This window comes from Drosophila ananassae, chromosome 2L, assembly GCF_017639315.1.
Source record: "Drosophila ananassae strain 14024-0371.13 chromosome 2L, ASM1763931v2, whole genome shotgun sequence".
NCBI lineage: Eukaryota > Metazoa > Arthropoda > Insecta > Diptera > Drosophilidae > Drosophila > Drosophila ananassae.
The window spans coordinates 14,885,706-14,900,336 of NC_057927.1; the positions used below are offsets into that span (position 1 = coordinate 14,885,706).

General features: G+C 45.5%; 4 protein-coding genes across 5 annotated transcripts; 2 read left to right on the forward strand and 2 right to left on the reverse strand.

Moving 5' to 3' along the window:
- Positions 1–8: 8 nt before the first annotated feature.
- Positions 9–7,758, forward strand: LOC6501221 (clathrin interactor 1). Of its 2 annotated transcripts, none has more exons than XM_001954752.4 (6): positions 9–148; positions 1,452–1,653; positions 1,709–2,075; positions 2,138–2,231; positions 2,293–3,044; positions 6,783–7,758. In XM_001954752.4, exons 1-6 carry the CDS (start codon positions 96–98, stop codon positions 7,241–7,243), a joined length of 1,929 nt encoding a protein of 642 aa, XP_001954788.1. In that variant the 5' UTR covers positions 9–95; the 3' UTR covers positions 7,244–7,758. The 2 variants fall into 2 exon arrangements, with proteins under 2 accessions (XP_001954788.1, XP_014766950.3); XM_014911464.3 differs by lacking the exon at positions 6,783–7,758 and adding an exon at positions 3,317–6,451.
- Positions 7,759–8,767: 1,009 nt separating this feature from the next.
- On the reverse strand, positions 8,768–10,759 carry LOC6499364 (nucleolar protein 56). Its single transcript, XM_001954753.4, has 3 exons — positions 10,635–10,759; positions 10,048–10,450; positions 8,768–9,982 (listed from the first exon to the last, which is right to left on the reverse strand). The coding sequence occupies exons 1-3, from the start codon at positions 10,635–10,637 to the stop codon at positions 8,901–8,903; spliced, it is 1,488 nt and encodes a 495-aa protein (XP_001954789.1). The 5' UTR covers positions 10,638–10,759; the 3' UTR covers positions 8,768–8,900.
- Positions 10,760–10,810: 51 nt separating this feature from the next.
- Positions 10,811–12,831, forward strand: LOC6501222 (MOB kinase activator-like 1). Its single transcript, XM_001954754.4, has 3 exons — positions 10,811–11,263; positions 11,488–11,654; positions 11,717–12,831. Exons 1-3 carry the CDS (start codon positions 11,244–11,246, stop codon positions 12,193–12,195), a joined length of 666 nt encoding a protein of 221 aa, XP_001954790.1. The 5' UTR covers positions 10,811–11,243; the 3' UTR covers positions 12,196–12,831.
- Positions 12,787–14,516, reverse strand: LOC6499363 (retinol-binding protein pinta). Its single transcript, XM_001954755.4, has 3 exons — positions 13,842–14,516; positions 13,344–13,573; positions 12,787–13,277 (listed from the first exon to the last, which is right to left on the reverse strand). The coding sequence occupies exons 1-3, from the start codon at positions 14,232–14,234 to the stop codon at positions 13,079–13,081; spliced, it is 822 nt and encodes a 273-aa protein (XP_001954791.1). The 5' UTR covers positions 14,235–14,516; the 3' UTR covers positions 12,787–13,078.
- Between the last annotated feature and the right edge of the window lie 115 nt (positions 14,517–14,631).

Consider the following 14,631-nt stretch of genomic DNA (forward strand, 5'->3'; position numbering starts at 1 on the left):
ACGCCAAGCGAAAACAAGTTCGAGTTGGATTTTCCAGCCACTACGGTCTTGACGAGATTGTGTGAAAAATTCCTTAGCTTTCAATTGCCCCGAAAATGGTTGATAAATTCATAAGCATGTGGAAAGTGCGCGAATTGGCGGACAAAGTGTAAGTTATGACCAGTAATGAAATGATAATGGGCCAGAGATAGCAATTGTGTGTACAACCTCTTCGTTGGGGGAAGAATAGAGGAGAATGTGGCGACTCCCACGCCCCGAAACTTTAGCCTTTATGTAGCCCCGCCCCCTTAAAATAACATATAAGTGCTAAAATCTGGGTAAATCCTTGATTGCTCAAGGAGGTGGGGCATTAGCTTGGATGCAATGCATTTGGGAGCTGGATTATGGTCGCTTTTGTTGCTGCTTTCAAGGTTGTTCGTAATTCCGAACGGGCTCGCACACACACACTCTCGCATTCCGATACCTGTCTGTGTATACACCTGAGGGAGAAATAATAGTAAACTTTTAACTAATAAAAAAAAAGTAGGAATTAAAACATATTATAGAGTTGTAATAAAGTTTAGTATTTAATGGTTAAAAATAAACATTTTATTAAATAATTTATTTGATGGATATTCCACGTTATATTTTAAATAATATATGGTTTATCGCTTATATTTGTATGTATTCTCCGCTCATTTGATGAATGAACAAAGTTTTTATCTCAAAACTTAAAGCTCGAAAAATAATAATAAATATATAATTATACACGACCCGGGCTGTTCTTGTACCCCACTTTGTAGCTGTAGACGTGTGCGTGAGGCTTTATCAAGAAAACAATTTGTTTGATTCCGCTGCCCAAATATAACAAAACATTTCCACCTGTATTAACACCACCAGTCAGTCCGCTCGCCTGACTTTCCACCGAAATGGATGTTTCTGTTCGGCCATCGAATTATTAATTATTGCCCGACGACCCACCCACCCCATATTCGGTCGTCCAACGGGGCTCCACTTTCCTACGACTGCACCTAGTAGTGACTCCCCTTAGGGCTAATCGGATAAAAGTGAAGCTCATATAATGGGGATAGACTCTTTCCCGGTGCTTATCAGGGGGTGATAACGGAAACTGGCCCAGTTGCGACAATTAGCACTTGCCATCGCCATTTCATCACGTTTCGAATGCCCATCAACGTCCGAGTACTTGCTTTTATTTATCTTTGACCAAACAATGTAAAGCTGTATTGTCGCACATCGTATATTTTAAGATATTTACGATTTCTGATTAGCGGCTGATATGGCTTTAAAGCAGCCTCAAAAGGCAATTCAGCAACTATAGAAATAATATCCACCTAGAAGGTTAGAAAATATTCTAAGTCTAACGTGTAATATTTATTAAGATGCTAATTGAGCAGGCATCGTGATCTTCTTAAACTTACTAGTAATATACCTTCTATTATTCAATTTTATAGCACCAATGTCGTGATGAACTACACGGAGACGGAGGGAAAAGTGCGGGAGGCCACCAACGATGATCCATGGGGCCCAACGGGTCCTCTGATGCAAGAGCTGGCCTACGCAACCTTCTCCTACGAAACTTTCCCGGAGGTGATGTCCATGCTGTGGAAGCGGATGCTGCAGGACAATAAAACCAATTGGCGTCGCACCTACAAGGTACACTCCATCTTTATCACTTTGTTACTCTTTCTAACTCTTAAAATAATTATAGAGTCTACTTCTGCTGAACTATTTGGTGCGAAACGGCTCGGAGCGAGTGGTGACTTCCTCGCGGGAGCACATCTACGATCTGCGCTCGCTGGAGAACTACACGTTCACCGACGAGGGTGGCAAGGATCAGGGTATTAATGTTAGGCATAAGGTACGAGAGCTTATAGACTTCATTCAGGACGATGATCGGCTGCGCGAGGAGCGCAAGAAGGCGAAGAAGAACAAGGACAAGTACATCGGCATGAGCAGCGATGCGATGGGAATGCGAAGCGGTGGCTACAGCGGCTACAGTGGTGGCGGCGGCGGCGGCGGAAGTGGAGGTGGCTACAATGACGGCGACTATCGCTCCAGTCGCGGAGACAACTGGTGTAAGTAGAGTAAGATAAGGATTCTTGGAAAAGCGAAACAATTTCTCGTTTCATAACCACAGACTCTGACAAGAGTAACGCGGATCGGTATGAAGATGATGATACTCACTACGATGGCGAGCGCGAAGGATCCGATAGCGACTCACCCAGTCCAAGGTAAGGAATCAATGATTATCGAACATGACATTTATTTATTATTCAACTTCTATCGTTCTAGACGTAATTATCGCTACAATGACCGAGCAAGTCCCGCCGACGTGGCCACCGAAGCCAAGCCCTCGAGCCTCAACATGAACATCCGTTCGAAGACCGTCAGCTCGCCGGTGTCCAAGCAGCCAGCACCGGCTACGTCTAAGCAGCCACCGTCGCAGAAAAAGATTGATCTTGGAGCGGCAGCCAATTTCGGAAAGCCAGCGCCAGGCGGAGCGGCTGGAATCCACTCGCCCACACACCGCGACACACCCACCAGCGTTGATCTGATGGGCGCCGGCTCACCAGCTTCTGCCTCTAAGGCCAACAACAACAACACGCAAAGCAATAGTAACGATTTGCTGGATGATCTGTTCAAGACCTGCTCGCCCACGCCGCAAAAGCAATCGGAGAAGACACTGAACCCCGGCGCAGTCACGGATGACGATGACGACTTCAATCCGCGTGAGGGCGACGCTGGTCAGCAAGATTTTGGTGATTTTGCTTCGGCGTTCGGAGGATCGACCACCGAACCACCTTCAACTGGCCTGGTCCCGGCAAGCAATGATGAGTTTGCCGACTTTACAGCATTCCAGGGATCAGCAACGACCAGCTCGGGACTAGATGCTAATCTTCTAACGACGGCCACGCCGGCGAACGACTCCTTTGACTTGTTTAATAGTGCTCCCGCAGCGGGCACGACGTCGCCGGGAGCCACCACGGCCACAGATCTCCTGGCGGGCCTGGGCGATCTGTCCATCCACCAAAGCATGCCAATGGGTGAGTTGCCGTTTGCAATTGTGTCGTAATACATAGTTTTAGGCTCTAGGATTAGGCTAACGTTAGAGTATAGAGTATTTAGAGTTCGGCTGTATTTAGGAATCGCTGCATGAAGGCGCGCCTCCCGAGCTTGACTAGAGCCACTAATCTCTACCTCGAGCTCCCATTTGTCCACACACAGAAACACACCCCGACTAATTACACCCTACCACACATAAACGGCAACATATTCCAATCGGATGCACTCGTTCTCTTCTCGTTCTCTCCCCCAGCTGGAGTCGAGGAGCAGGTGTCATTCGTGGATGATCCTCTACCGCCGCCCCCGGATTCGGTGCGCCTAGCTTTGGTCAATGCCCAGAAGAAGTTGCTCGAGTTGCAGAGCGTGCAGAGTTCCTCAGCAGCTACCCAGGTGGCTGGCATTTTGCAACAGCTTCAGGAACTAAATGCCTTGCCGGGTTTTTCCACCCCGGAGCAGTTGGTCGGCTGGGATGCGCCGAAGTACGACTGGACTTCGCTGGCAAACGAAGAGTTTGCGGATCTGCTGAGCCAATTGATGGATCTTTTCAGCCAGGATTGGCCAGATGCCACGCGGGACGTAGAAGTACTGAATCTGTTCAAACTGGATCACAGCTTTGATTACATTTTGGTGTCCTTTGAGGCGCTCATCAGGAAATTAGATCAGCTGCCTGCCACAATAAGCAGTTTTCTTGGAAACTTGTTGCAAGACGAGTGTTTGATTTCCATAGCGTTGCTGCACATCTCCCGCCAACGAGAATCGCTGATGCAACGCTATTCCAGAACCATTAAAATAATGCCGGAGAGGAAATTGGAGGAACTGGATGCCCGGGTGAAGGGATTCTTTCAACTGCTCGTTGGACTTCCGTCGCATGTTGCCAACCGTCTTGGCCGCAACCTGCCAGACATATTTTCTCCTGTTCCCTATAAGCAGCTCCTCCTCCGCCAGTGGCTGAAGTCCTTTCACTTCATTGTCCAGAGCGATAATGGGGAGGAGTCCTTTAACTTGGCTCCTTATTCCTGGCTATTGTCACAAATTGTGAATCTTTTTTACGATGGCCCGACTCTGGAGAGTTTCCTGAGAGTGCTCAAGGACTACGCGGTAGCCACCCGTGGCAGAAAGTTTGTGCAGAACATCCTTATCGATCTTGATCCGGCTGCCTGTGTCAAGGTGGCTCAGTCGGTTCTCTCGGCGAGACTGAATCTCTACCTTCTACTGGGACCTGGCGCATTGGAGGGCCCCCATTGGAAGCACTGCTTGCTTCAAAAGCTACCTCTTCAGCGCACGCCAGTGGAAAATGAGCAGCTGAAAACCTTAGCAACGTATCTGAATGCTACTTCTCCAACTCAGCTGCAGGTGCTGTTCCATCAACTGCTAGGAATCTGGTCCAAGCGCATCTCACTGCAAAAACTGAGCAGCCAGGAGCACTTGGCCATATCCAAGTTCCTTGTCCTGGCGGGAAAATGCCTTTGCCGCGGCCTAGAAATCGGTCTGGACAGCAAACGCCAGCTGCACGATGGTCTCAGCCACCACCTGCAGTCCCCCGATGCACTGCAGCGATATGTGGGCATGAAAACCGTAGAGCTTTTGTTCAACTTTATGGAACTACCGAACACAAAAGAGGAGGATCGTTTGCGGTTCGATTACACGACATTTAAGGAAACATCTGACTGGCACATATTCGAGGAGCTGGACGATCTGGCCCAGTTCGAGTGTCCTAGTATTGCGGAGTTAAACGAGAAGCCCACCAAGGGGAGCTTCCATCACTTGAAATTGCACTTGGAGGAGTTTATGAGCAGCTCAGAGGAAGAGAAACATAACTCCAAAGTAGAAGTTGTTGAGAAACCAGCAGCTGTCAGGAAGGAGAATCTCAAAATGCAGCTGGATTCTGATGATGATGAGCCTGAGGATGAAGATGACGATGATCTGAAGCCTTACAGCATGTCCAACGATATTAGCACCACTTTGGAACAGCGTCCAAAGTTTCTGCTTGATCTGCTGCATCTGCTGCGCACCAAGGTCGAGAACTATCAGGTCTTCGAAGGTGCCTTGGGCACGGCGGAGAAACTGATCCGCGGCCAACTGGCCAGGCATGACAGACAACTAGCTCTGGACTTGATGCAGCTATTCATTACCCTCGATATGCAGTTCTATTACGAGAACTTTGAGAACACCCGCTTCCAGTGTTGTGTGGCCATTTGTGTGTCGCATCCCGGGCCTTGTGCCGAGTACTTGTGTCGCCAGTTTCACACGGACAACTCCAGCTATGCGGCGGACGTGCGCATTCTCATCCTTCAAGTGCTCGCTGCCACGGCCAAAGAACTGTCGTCCGGCAATGAGAAGCAGGAACAGGAGCAAATGTCTACGGACTCTCTTGACATAATTCCGCCGGCCGCTAAGCAACCGCGCAAGTTTCAACGGTTGCAGGAAGAGGAGAACCCGGCAGCTCGGTTGGCGGCTGCCCAGCGAATCATCCGAGAGCGGTTGAAGGCCAAGACCAAGAGATACTTTAGCAAACCGTCGGCAACCGAGCGGATGGAACGGGCAAACCCATTCCACCCAGTTGCCGGCACCTTCTTCTTTAGCCTGGTTAGGGGTCAGCGGACCCGGCAGATGCTGTTCGTCAAGTACGAGAACATAGCCCACGACATCGACACCCAGCTACTGGTGAATCTACTGCACACTCTTTCCGTGCTGGTCATGGCTTCCCAAAACTGTCCCCTGCTGCCGGCGATGACCCGTGAGATCTTTGACCTGTGCGCCTTCGTGAGATTCAATGCCGAGGCTCGCGTCCGAGCAGCCACGCTTCAACTGATCGGGATTGCTCTGGTGACCACTCCGGCCCATGTTTTGGGCCACCATTTCGCCGAGTCGCTCAACGAGCTGCAGCGTTGGTTGGAGGATTTCATAAGATCGCCCTTGGTGGGCGGAGAAACATCCGAGGAGTGTCGAGATCTGGCCCAAAATATTCTGGATACCTGCTACAAACTATTCGATGCAGCTGCCATGGAGCAGGCTGGCTAAACTTAGCTATTAAGCCCACAAAGTGGGTCAATTTGTAACCATAAATTGTGTACAAAATATCTTCATTTAGAAGTACTTCACCCACTTTAATATAAATACACACTTAAAACACAGTGTCCTTATACCTACCATATATAAAATATTGTTTTGAATAGTTTGTACTTCATGAAATTACAATTTATGTATTTAAAGCCCGCCAAAGCATTGTATTGCAGGTATATACGGATTTATTTTATTTAAACTACTTTCTTCTGTTCATTTGTTTTTCTCCAACTCCTACTGCATATTTGTATTGCAACCACACACACATCGGATCTAATTTTATATTAAAACAAATATATATAAATATGTAATTAATTATGGTCGATTGAAAAGCATTTCTCAATATTCCGGGCATTGTGCCGCCGCCGCAGCCGCGGAGCCATTAGGTAAACAAACAAAACCCTAGCAATTCAATAGAAACTGCCACCGCAATAGATGCATATTTGATCTTATTTGTTTACAAGCTAATTGCACCCGACAACTTCATTTGCTACGCCTGAGTTGATCAACATCGCTTCCGAGTAGAGAACACTAACCAACTAGTAGTGCAATCGAAATCATATTCCGACACCCCCTACTAATAATCCAGCTTTTATTTAAAAGCATATTCTCCAAGTAAAGGCCTCCTAGTAACTTCTACTCTTTTTCTTTTCCAGACAATATGCTGCCACCTATCAGCAACAATCTGCTCCAGCCAATGTCTGTCACCAGTAACAATAACAATAATAACACAACAAATGGAGCATCAACCACCGCGTCCAGTGTCCAACCGGCCAATGTGGGGGCCACCTGGTCGGGCAACCTGAAGGCCGGAAACCTAAACATCGATCTGGACAACTTGCTAGTGAGCAAGTCGGGCAAATCAGGTGCCCCAGCGCTGTCGATGAATGCCCTTAAGACGCAGAGTCCGGCGAAGAACCCTCTGAATGTGCAGACCACTGGTGGATTCCCGGGACTCTCGCCGATGACTAGTCCGAATGTGTTCGGGGCCCAGCAGAACATTCCACAAAACCAGGCAGCATTTGCGAACTTCGGAGCATTTCAGCAGCAACCACAGCAGCAAAATCATAGCAATAATAACAACAACGGCTCGTCGGCATTCGATTTGTTTCAATGATATTGTTTAGCCTAATTAACATTACTCCGATCTACTTCCCGATATTTCCACTCACACATTCACATTTCCACGATCGCTAAACTTATCGTACTATTATTTACGTTTATCTACAACCCCTCCTCCTTTGCTGTATAAAGTTTGCGAAGCGTGCAATTTGTTGCTAAATTAATTGTTAGAAGGCTCCGTTCTCCTCTTTCTTGGATCCCACCACCCACCACGCATGAACTCCACATCTCCGTCCTGATTGTCCACTCGAAGCTTGGACGCCACCACCAGAAAGGTGATTGGCAGGCCATCAAGCGAACGCAATACTGAGTTAATGAATAATGGTTGTACTGAACGGATACATGTAAGCACAACGCGCGGACGGACGGCTGAGCGATCCATCATTCAAATTGTTAAAATACTACAAATAATGAAATCAAACAATTTTAGCAATAGTTAACGTTACGATGTGTCTGTATATAAAAATTGTATGTGAAAAATATGAAATATAAAAGAAGAATTGAAATCAATAATTTGCGAAGTCTTCTTGGGAACAGCCTTTCCGGCCAAGTTTTTGAAGTCCGATTCGAATTGGCCCAAATATTGACTAAAAAGTGTCTCAAAAGTGTCCATTTTAGCCACCCAAGGATCTTAACTTGGCCAACATGGCCTCCCCATCGATTTATTTCAGGAAAAAGGCCATAACTTTGTTGATAATTGTCCGATCGGCGAATGTTATACCTTCCCGATCTTGGATCTTCGAAAACTATAATTTTCCATCAAAATCTCACCACCTAAAATCGGACCCCATTTTCGAAATTTTTCAAAGTAACATCATGATTTTGGCCAAAAATCGAGCCAAAATTTTATTCCGCGATTGGGGACTACATTTTGATGCAGATTGACGGAAGGAATACCCTGATTTGTAAATGGTATTCCTTTTTTAAATCCGATACGAATTGGCTTAAATATTGACTAAAAAGTGACTCAAAAGTGTCCATTTTAGCCACCCAAGGATCTTAACTTGGCCAACATGGCCTCCCCATCGATTTATTTCAGGAAAAAGGCCATAACTTTCTTGATAATTGTCCGATCGGCGAGTGGTATACCTTCCCGATCTTGGATCTTCGAGAACTATGATTTTCCGTCAAAACCTCACCACCTAAAATCGGACCCAATTTTCGAAATTTTTCAAAGGGGTAACATCATAATTTTGGCCAAAAATCGGGCCAAAATTTTATTCCGCGTTGAGGACTACATTTTGATGCAGATCGACGGTCCTTAGTTCTCTGATTTGTAAATGGTATTCCTTTCTTAAATCCGATTCGAATTTGCTTATATATTGACTAAAAGGTGTCTCCAGTTTTCACTTTTTGGTCACTCCATGGTTTTAACGAGGTCAACAAGACCATCCTCAATGATTCTCAGAGACAGTGGCATTTCTTTAGCCCTTCCTTGAAGCCCTATTGACAGAAGGTCTTCATGGAACCCGGTAGTTGTCTTCTAGTTTCTTAGACCCCATGAAACATAGTAAAGAAATAAGCATTTGGGGAAATATACCCTATAGAATTTATTGAAAATAAAGTTGGATCCATTCGGACATAATGGAAATACAAATTAAGAAGGTAAAACGAAATTGGGAACTTAAAACTACGCAGAATGGAGGCGACTATTACGCTTCCACGGCTTCCTTATTTTTGTTCTTCTTTTTCTTCTTCTTCTTTGGCTCTCCATCGGCGTTTCCGTTGCCGTTTTCTGCCTCTGCCTCTGCTGCTCCGTTTCCATTGCTGGCTCCATTAGTATCTTCTTCTGCACCGCGCTTCTTCTTCTTTTTCTTCTTGTCCGACTGAGCAGAAGCGGCAGCTTCCTGACCAACTGCCTCGATGGCCTCCTTCATGACCTCGATATTCTTGCGAGGCACATCGCCGGATTCGTAGAACTTGAGGCGATCTTCCACCTGCTGCTTTAGCGATTCTCCGAACACGCTAGTAGGCTGCTCGAGGAAGCAATCAATACGCGAAGCAATGGAGCACTTGTTGGCCAGGAAACGGGAAATGCGGCCCTTGTTTTTAAGTCCGGCACGGCCAATGAACGACGAGTGATAGATCAAACCGTACTTGGGGGTGTTGGAGCGGGTCTTCAATGCACGGAACAGTGCCTTCTCAGCACCCAAAATTTGTACCGTGGATGCAGGGTACTTGGCCAAATTGGTCAAGCTGCCGGCATGCGAGATGAGGCGGGCACCAACTTGATCGCCAATCAAAGACTGCAGATTGGGCGCCACCAAGTTCATTTTGTTGTGCAAATAGGTGGACAACTTCTTTCGGTACTCGGATAGTTTCACAACTCGCTCAGCAAAGAGCTCAATGTTCATCAGATCAACGATGGAAATATCCATTCCCATTGACATCTTAGCCGCATCAATGATGGCTTGCGCCTTGGCCGAATCCATGACGATCTTTTCGAGCTCATCCAGCTGATCCTGGCTGAGGTTCTTGCGGTCCTTAATGAACTTGGCGGTTTTGGCAAACATGTAGTTGTCGGGCACGATTTTAACCAGTTCCGGGAAGTGGTAAGAGTACCACTCGCGTATGCGCATGGAAAAGGTGTTGACGTCCTTGTCGAGCTGATCCAGCAGAGCAATAGACTGAATGATCATGTTGTCCGAACGATGGACATTGAACTTGACCTTAGCACGGGAATAGCTATGGCCCAGACCCAGCTGAGCAACGCCAGCAGATTTGTCCGTAAATCCTGAGAAGAAAGAGCGAAACAAAACATTAGTTATTGAAATCTGTTTAAATTGCAGATCATCCTACCTTTGACCAACTTGGCGAAGTGGAAGCGTACACCGCGCAGAATTTCAGGAACTACACCGAAGTGACTGCACTGTACTCCAATGGCCTCAGTGATAGCTGCTCCCAGCTTAGCATCAGCAATGCCTAGGGTGCACTTCTTCTTCTTCAGCTTGGCGAAGAAATCATCGAGGAAACTAAGCAGATCCTGTGGCACAATACCCTCAGAGATGGCATTGATGTTTTCCAGGGCGGCGATGGCCGTCTTGAAGGGAGCAAATCCAGCCAGCTTCACTATCGAGTTGAACTTGGCAATGTCCGTAACGGAGGACTCTACCTGGGGCAGGAACATGGACACCTCCTCGAACTCCTTGACGGAGAAGAGCGAGAAGCCCGCTGCATGCTCGTAGAGCACATAGAGGTTCGACTGTGGGAGGGGAAAAATCACATAAATGATGGGCAACAATCAATTTGGTGTGGTGGCAAGCACATGTTTTGGAGGCCCTTTCGTCTGATACCAGTTTAGGTTAGCTTTTGCCGTATAAACACTTCACTGTTGCTCTTTTCATATAGCATAACTAGAAGGCAATAAATTTAGCATTTATATTTACCATATTTATGTCGAAAGTACACCGATTTTATTAGTAAATATATATTTATTCACAAAATGCGGTGCTTCACTTGTTTTTCCACGTGCTATACTTCCCAATGTGACCAGAGTCTGTGAGGGGAAAAATACAGTAGCCCTTTTCAAAATACCGATGCAAGACCTGTTTTGATATTAGTGACATTTTTCGCAAGCTGGCCACGTTGATAAAAGACAGAGAAGGAAAGAAAGAGTCTGCGTGAAAGCAATTTTATTTTTATTTATAACAATTTTTGCGTTTATAAACAACTGAAATCCGTAGTTGCACTGCACACTATCTGGAGTTCAGTTTATCAGCTGTTGAGTTAGTGTAGCAGCGTGTCACCGAAAGCGCAACAAATATCGGATTCTTATACGTCCCCCATTTCGTTTAAAAACCTGCTGCAAAAATTCCTTTCCAGAAATTTTTTTTTAATTTCATTGTTGCTTCGTATTGTGAGTTAATTGTGGGAATATTGGAGGAGAAAGACCCCAAACACCCAGACAAGCGGTGAGCTACTCGCCGAAAAAGTCCCAGCAGAAGCTTCCATTGCAATATTCGATTTGGAGCAGGTGAAAGGCAAAGGAGAACTGCATGGCCATGGACTTTTTGTTGTAAGTTCTTCATTGAAAAAAAATTTAAAAAAAAAAAAAACAAATGCAAAAACTACACAAAAAAATATTCCTCTTCAGAGGACAAAGAAAGCTTCGAATTCTCCCCTTCCTCGTCGCTGCTTTGTTCCCTACAAATTGCCCTGGCGGAGGTGGGGTTACTTCCCCAACTTCGTCTACAAAATGGGGTTGTTGGGGCCAAGACTAATTCGTTTCTTTCTCTCCAGCGGCTCGCGTTCCAGCAAGACCTTTAAGCCAAAAAAGAATATACCCGAGGGCACACACCAATATGATCTCATGAAGCATGCAGCCGCCACTCTTGGCTCAGGCAATCTTCGCAATGCAGTGGCTCTTCCCGATGGCGAGGATCTCAACGAGTGGGTGGCTGTCAACAGTAAGTGCACCCTACCCATTCCAATTGGATCCGGAATTCTTATAAAATCTTTCTTCTTTTAGCTGTGGACTTTTTCAATCAGATCAACATGCTGTACGGCACCATAACAGAGTTCTGTACGGAGGAGAGCTGTGGTATTATGTCGGCGGGACCCAAGTACGAATACCATTGGGCGGATGGCCTGACTGTGAAGAAGCCCATCAAGTGTAGTGCCCCCAAGTATATTGACTACCTGATGACCTGGGTGCAAGACCAGCTGGACGATGAGACTTTGTTCCCTTCAAAGATCGGTGTCCCGTTCCCAAAGAACTTTCTCTCCTCCGCTAAGACCATACTGAAGCGTCTTTTCCGCGTCTACGCGCATATCTATCACCAACACTTCTCAGAAGTGGTGACGCTGGGCGAAGAGGCCCACCTCAATACGTCCTTTAAGCATTTTATCTTCTTCGTGCAGGAGTTTAACTTGATCGAGCGCCGCGAGCTGGCCCCTCTGCAGGAACTCATCGATAAGCTGACGGCAAAGGATGAGCGGCAGATATAGGAATCACTGCAGCTGGTGGACTCTGGAGGTGGTGGCAGTGGGAGTGATTCAGGAGGCGTTGGCATGCAGTTGGACTTGTGATGGGAGCGCTCCGGCAGACTTTAGTTAGTTACCGCCCTTCCCCTTCCTCGTTTATCGTTTATAGCTTTTAAGTTTCGTTCAGTGCTTCACGTGTTCCCACTAAAAACATAAACAAACCAGAAGAAAAACTATAGCGGGCTAAATGCTGATCAAGAGCAACAACTATATTTTTATATGTGAAAAACGTAAATTTAAGAAATATAAATCATATTTATATATATGTAAAAGAGAAAACTGAACAGCAGCCACAGCACGCCTTCTAATACTAACCCACACATACCCCGCTTGCAAGAATCATTATTACGTTCACAAACTATGCGTGTTTTCCTTGTTTATCGTTTTTCTTTCTGTGTATGTATGTATGTATTTATTACTATTAAACTATCGCTATTTAGCTCGGCGTCGTGCAGCGAATTAAACGAAATGATTTTGTAATGCAAACCCCAGAAATGTGAGGCGGCGATGATCGTCGACAGCACCCAATAACTGATAATAATTGTAGACTTGATAAACATTTTTGATACGTTTTATACTAATAAAGAGAATATTATGAATTATGACACTCTTTATTTCAAAACAAAAACAAAATGGGTTAGATTAACTAGGTGAATACCAAATACTTGATTGTGACGAATAAACTTTAAAACTATGGATTAATGGGGTATTATGGAATAGCTCTAGTTTGCTTCCTTATGACATGACAGCCGATATGCGCTTAGTGAGTATTTGCGCATTTTTTGCACAAATAATCTCTCGCATTTGGCTAATCGTCGTCTTATCACTGTCGCCACACTAACCCCAATCACTTGAGCTTGCTTTTGTATTTGTCTTGCTCCACATAGAAATCGGCATTCTCCTCCAACAGCTGCTTCCATTTAAGTGCAAGCTCCTCATAGCTGGGACCCTGGCCACCCAAATCTTTGGGGAGTTGATCACAGTTAACAGAGGTTCCCTCCCGGCGAACAAACAATCGAGACCGAATCTTGGGGGTCATAAAAATTCTGAAAATGAACATTAATTAATTAAATGAAATTAATATCTGTTCGTTGTTCGAAAATCCAGCCCACCTAAAGGTATTTAAGAAGATGTTGACATGCCGTGGAGCATTGGTGAACTCCAGGAGCTTCGGCTGACAAGGGTACGCTGTCCAGCTCTCGACCGATCGCTTGATAAGCTTTGGATTCAATTGCAACGCATGACCTAGCTGAACGCCCTGCATATCTAGAATGGCCACCATGCCTCGGGCACATATCTCCGGCTCGAGTTTGAGCAGCAGGTCCAATATCATTTTACTTGTCTGGGAAATAAAGTTTTGAAAAGTTAAAATGTGCAATTCCAGAAAAAGAAAAATAACTTCAAGTATTTTTAAATCTCACCCATTCGAGCAGTATACACTGCGTATGAGTAGAATGTATCAAGAACTTTACTTAATCTACATAAAATACGGGGTTTATGAACTTTATCCTCCCATGTATGGTATATACACAAAGAGGCGAGCGTAAGGCCTTCTAATTTTTATAAAAATTAACACAAAGTGTGAAGTTGAGCACGAATCCATGACTCACCTTAAATACGTTGTTTTGAGAGTGCTTCTTAGGATCATGAGCTGCGGTTCGGATGACCACCACCATCCTTTGTTCCGCGTCCGCCCCAATTGGAAGGAATACGCCTAGATCAAGCAGCTCCTGGATTTCTGGAAGCTTAGGATCACGATTGTCAAACCACTCGGTGCGCTCAGCTCTCATTTGGTAGAATGTCTTTAGTTTTTTCTTGGTTCGTTCCACATCGAATTTAGAGGTCCGTAGAAAAAAGTGCAGGTTTTCGTAAGAGTTGCACCCGTTGACCTGGGGATTGGCTGTGAGCCAGTCGCTTAGCTCCTGCACCTGTTGCAAAACCTTCTCGGGATCATCTTCGCGGGTCGCCACTTGTCGCCGGGAACTACTGCTGCGGGACCACATGTCGGTGGCGTTAGTACGGCGGTTGTACCCGTACTAAACTATTGTTTATTAACAAAATTGGATTGCTACACATGCGTCGCTATCAAAGGGTGGCAAAGCTTTCCAAGCTTTTCCATCAAAATTGTTTTGTCAGCATTCTGCTTTGTCAATTCTAAAAATATATTTTTTCCTTATCCATTGCAAGCTTAATTGCTGCGTTTGCCAAAATAGGATTATCGCGGTTGATTTGTGCAATTGTGCCATTTGTTTACATCGGGGATTTGTTTTGGGGGCTTTTATTTTGGTTTGGAGCAGATCGATATCGATAAACGTCAACAACATTAGAGATGGGAGACAGTTAACATATGTAAGATCACTGTTAAATTTAAATTCAAAGAAATACCGTTGATATTTCAGA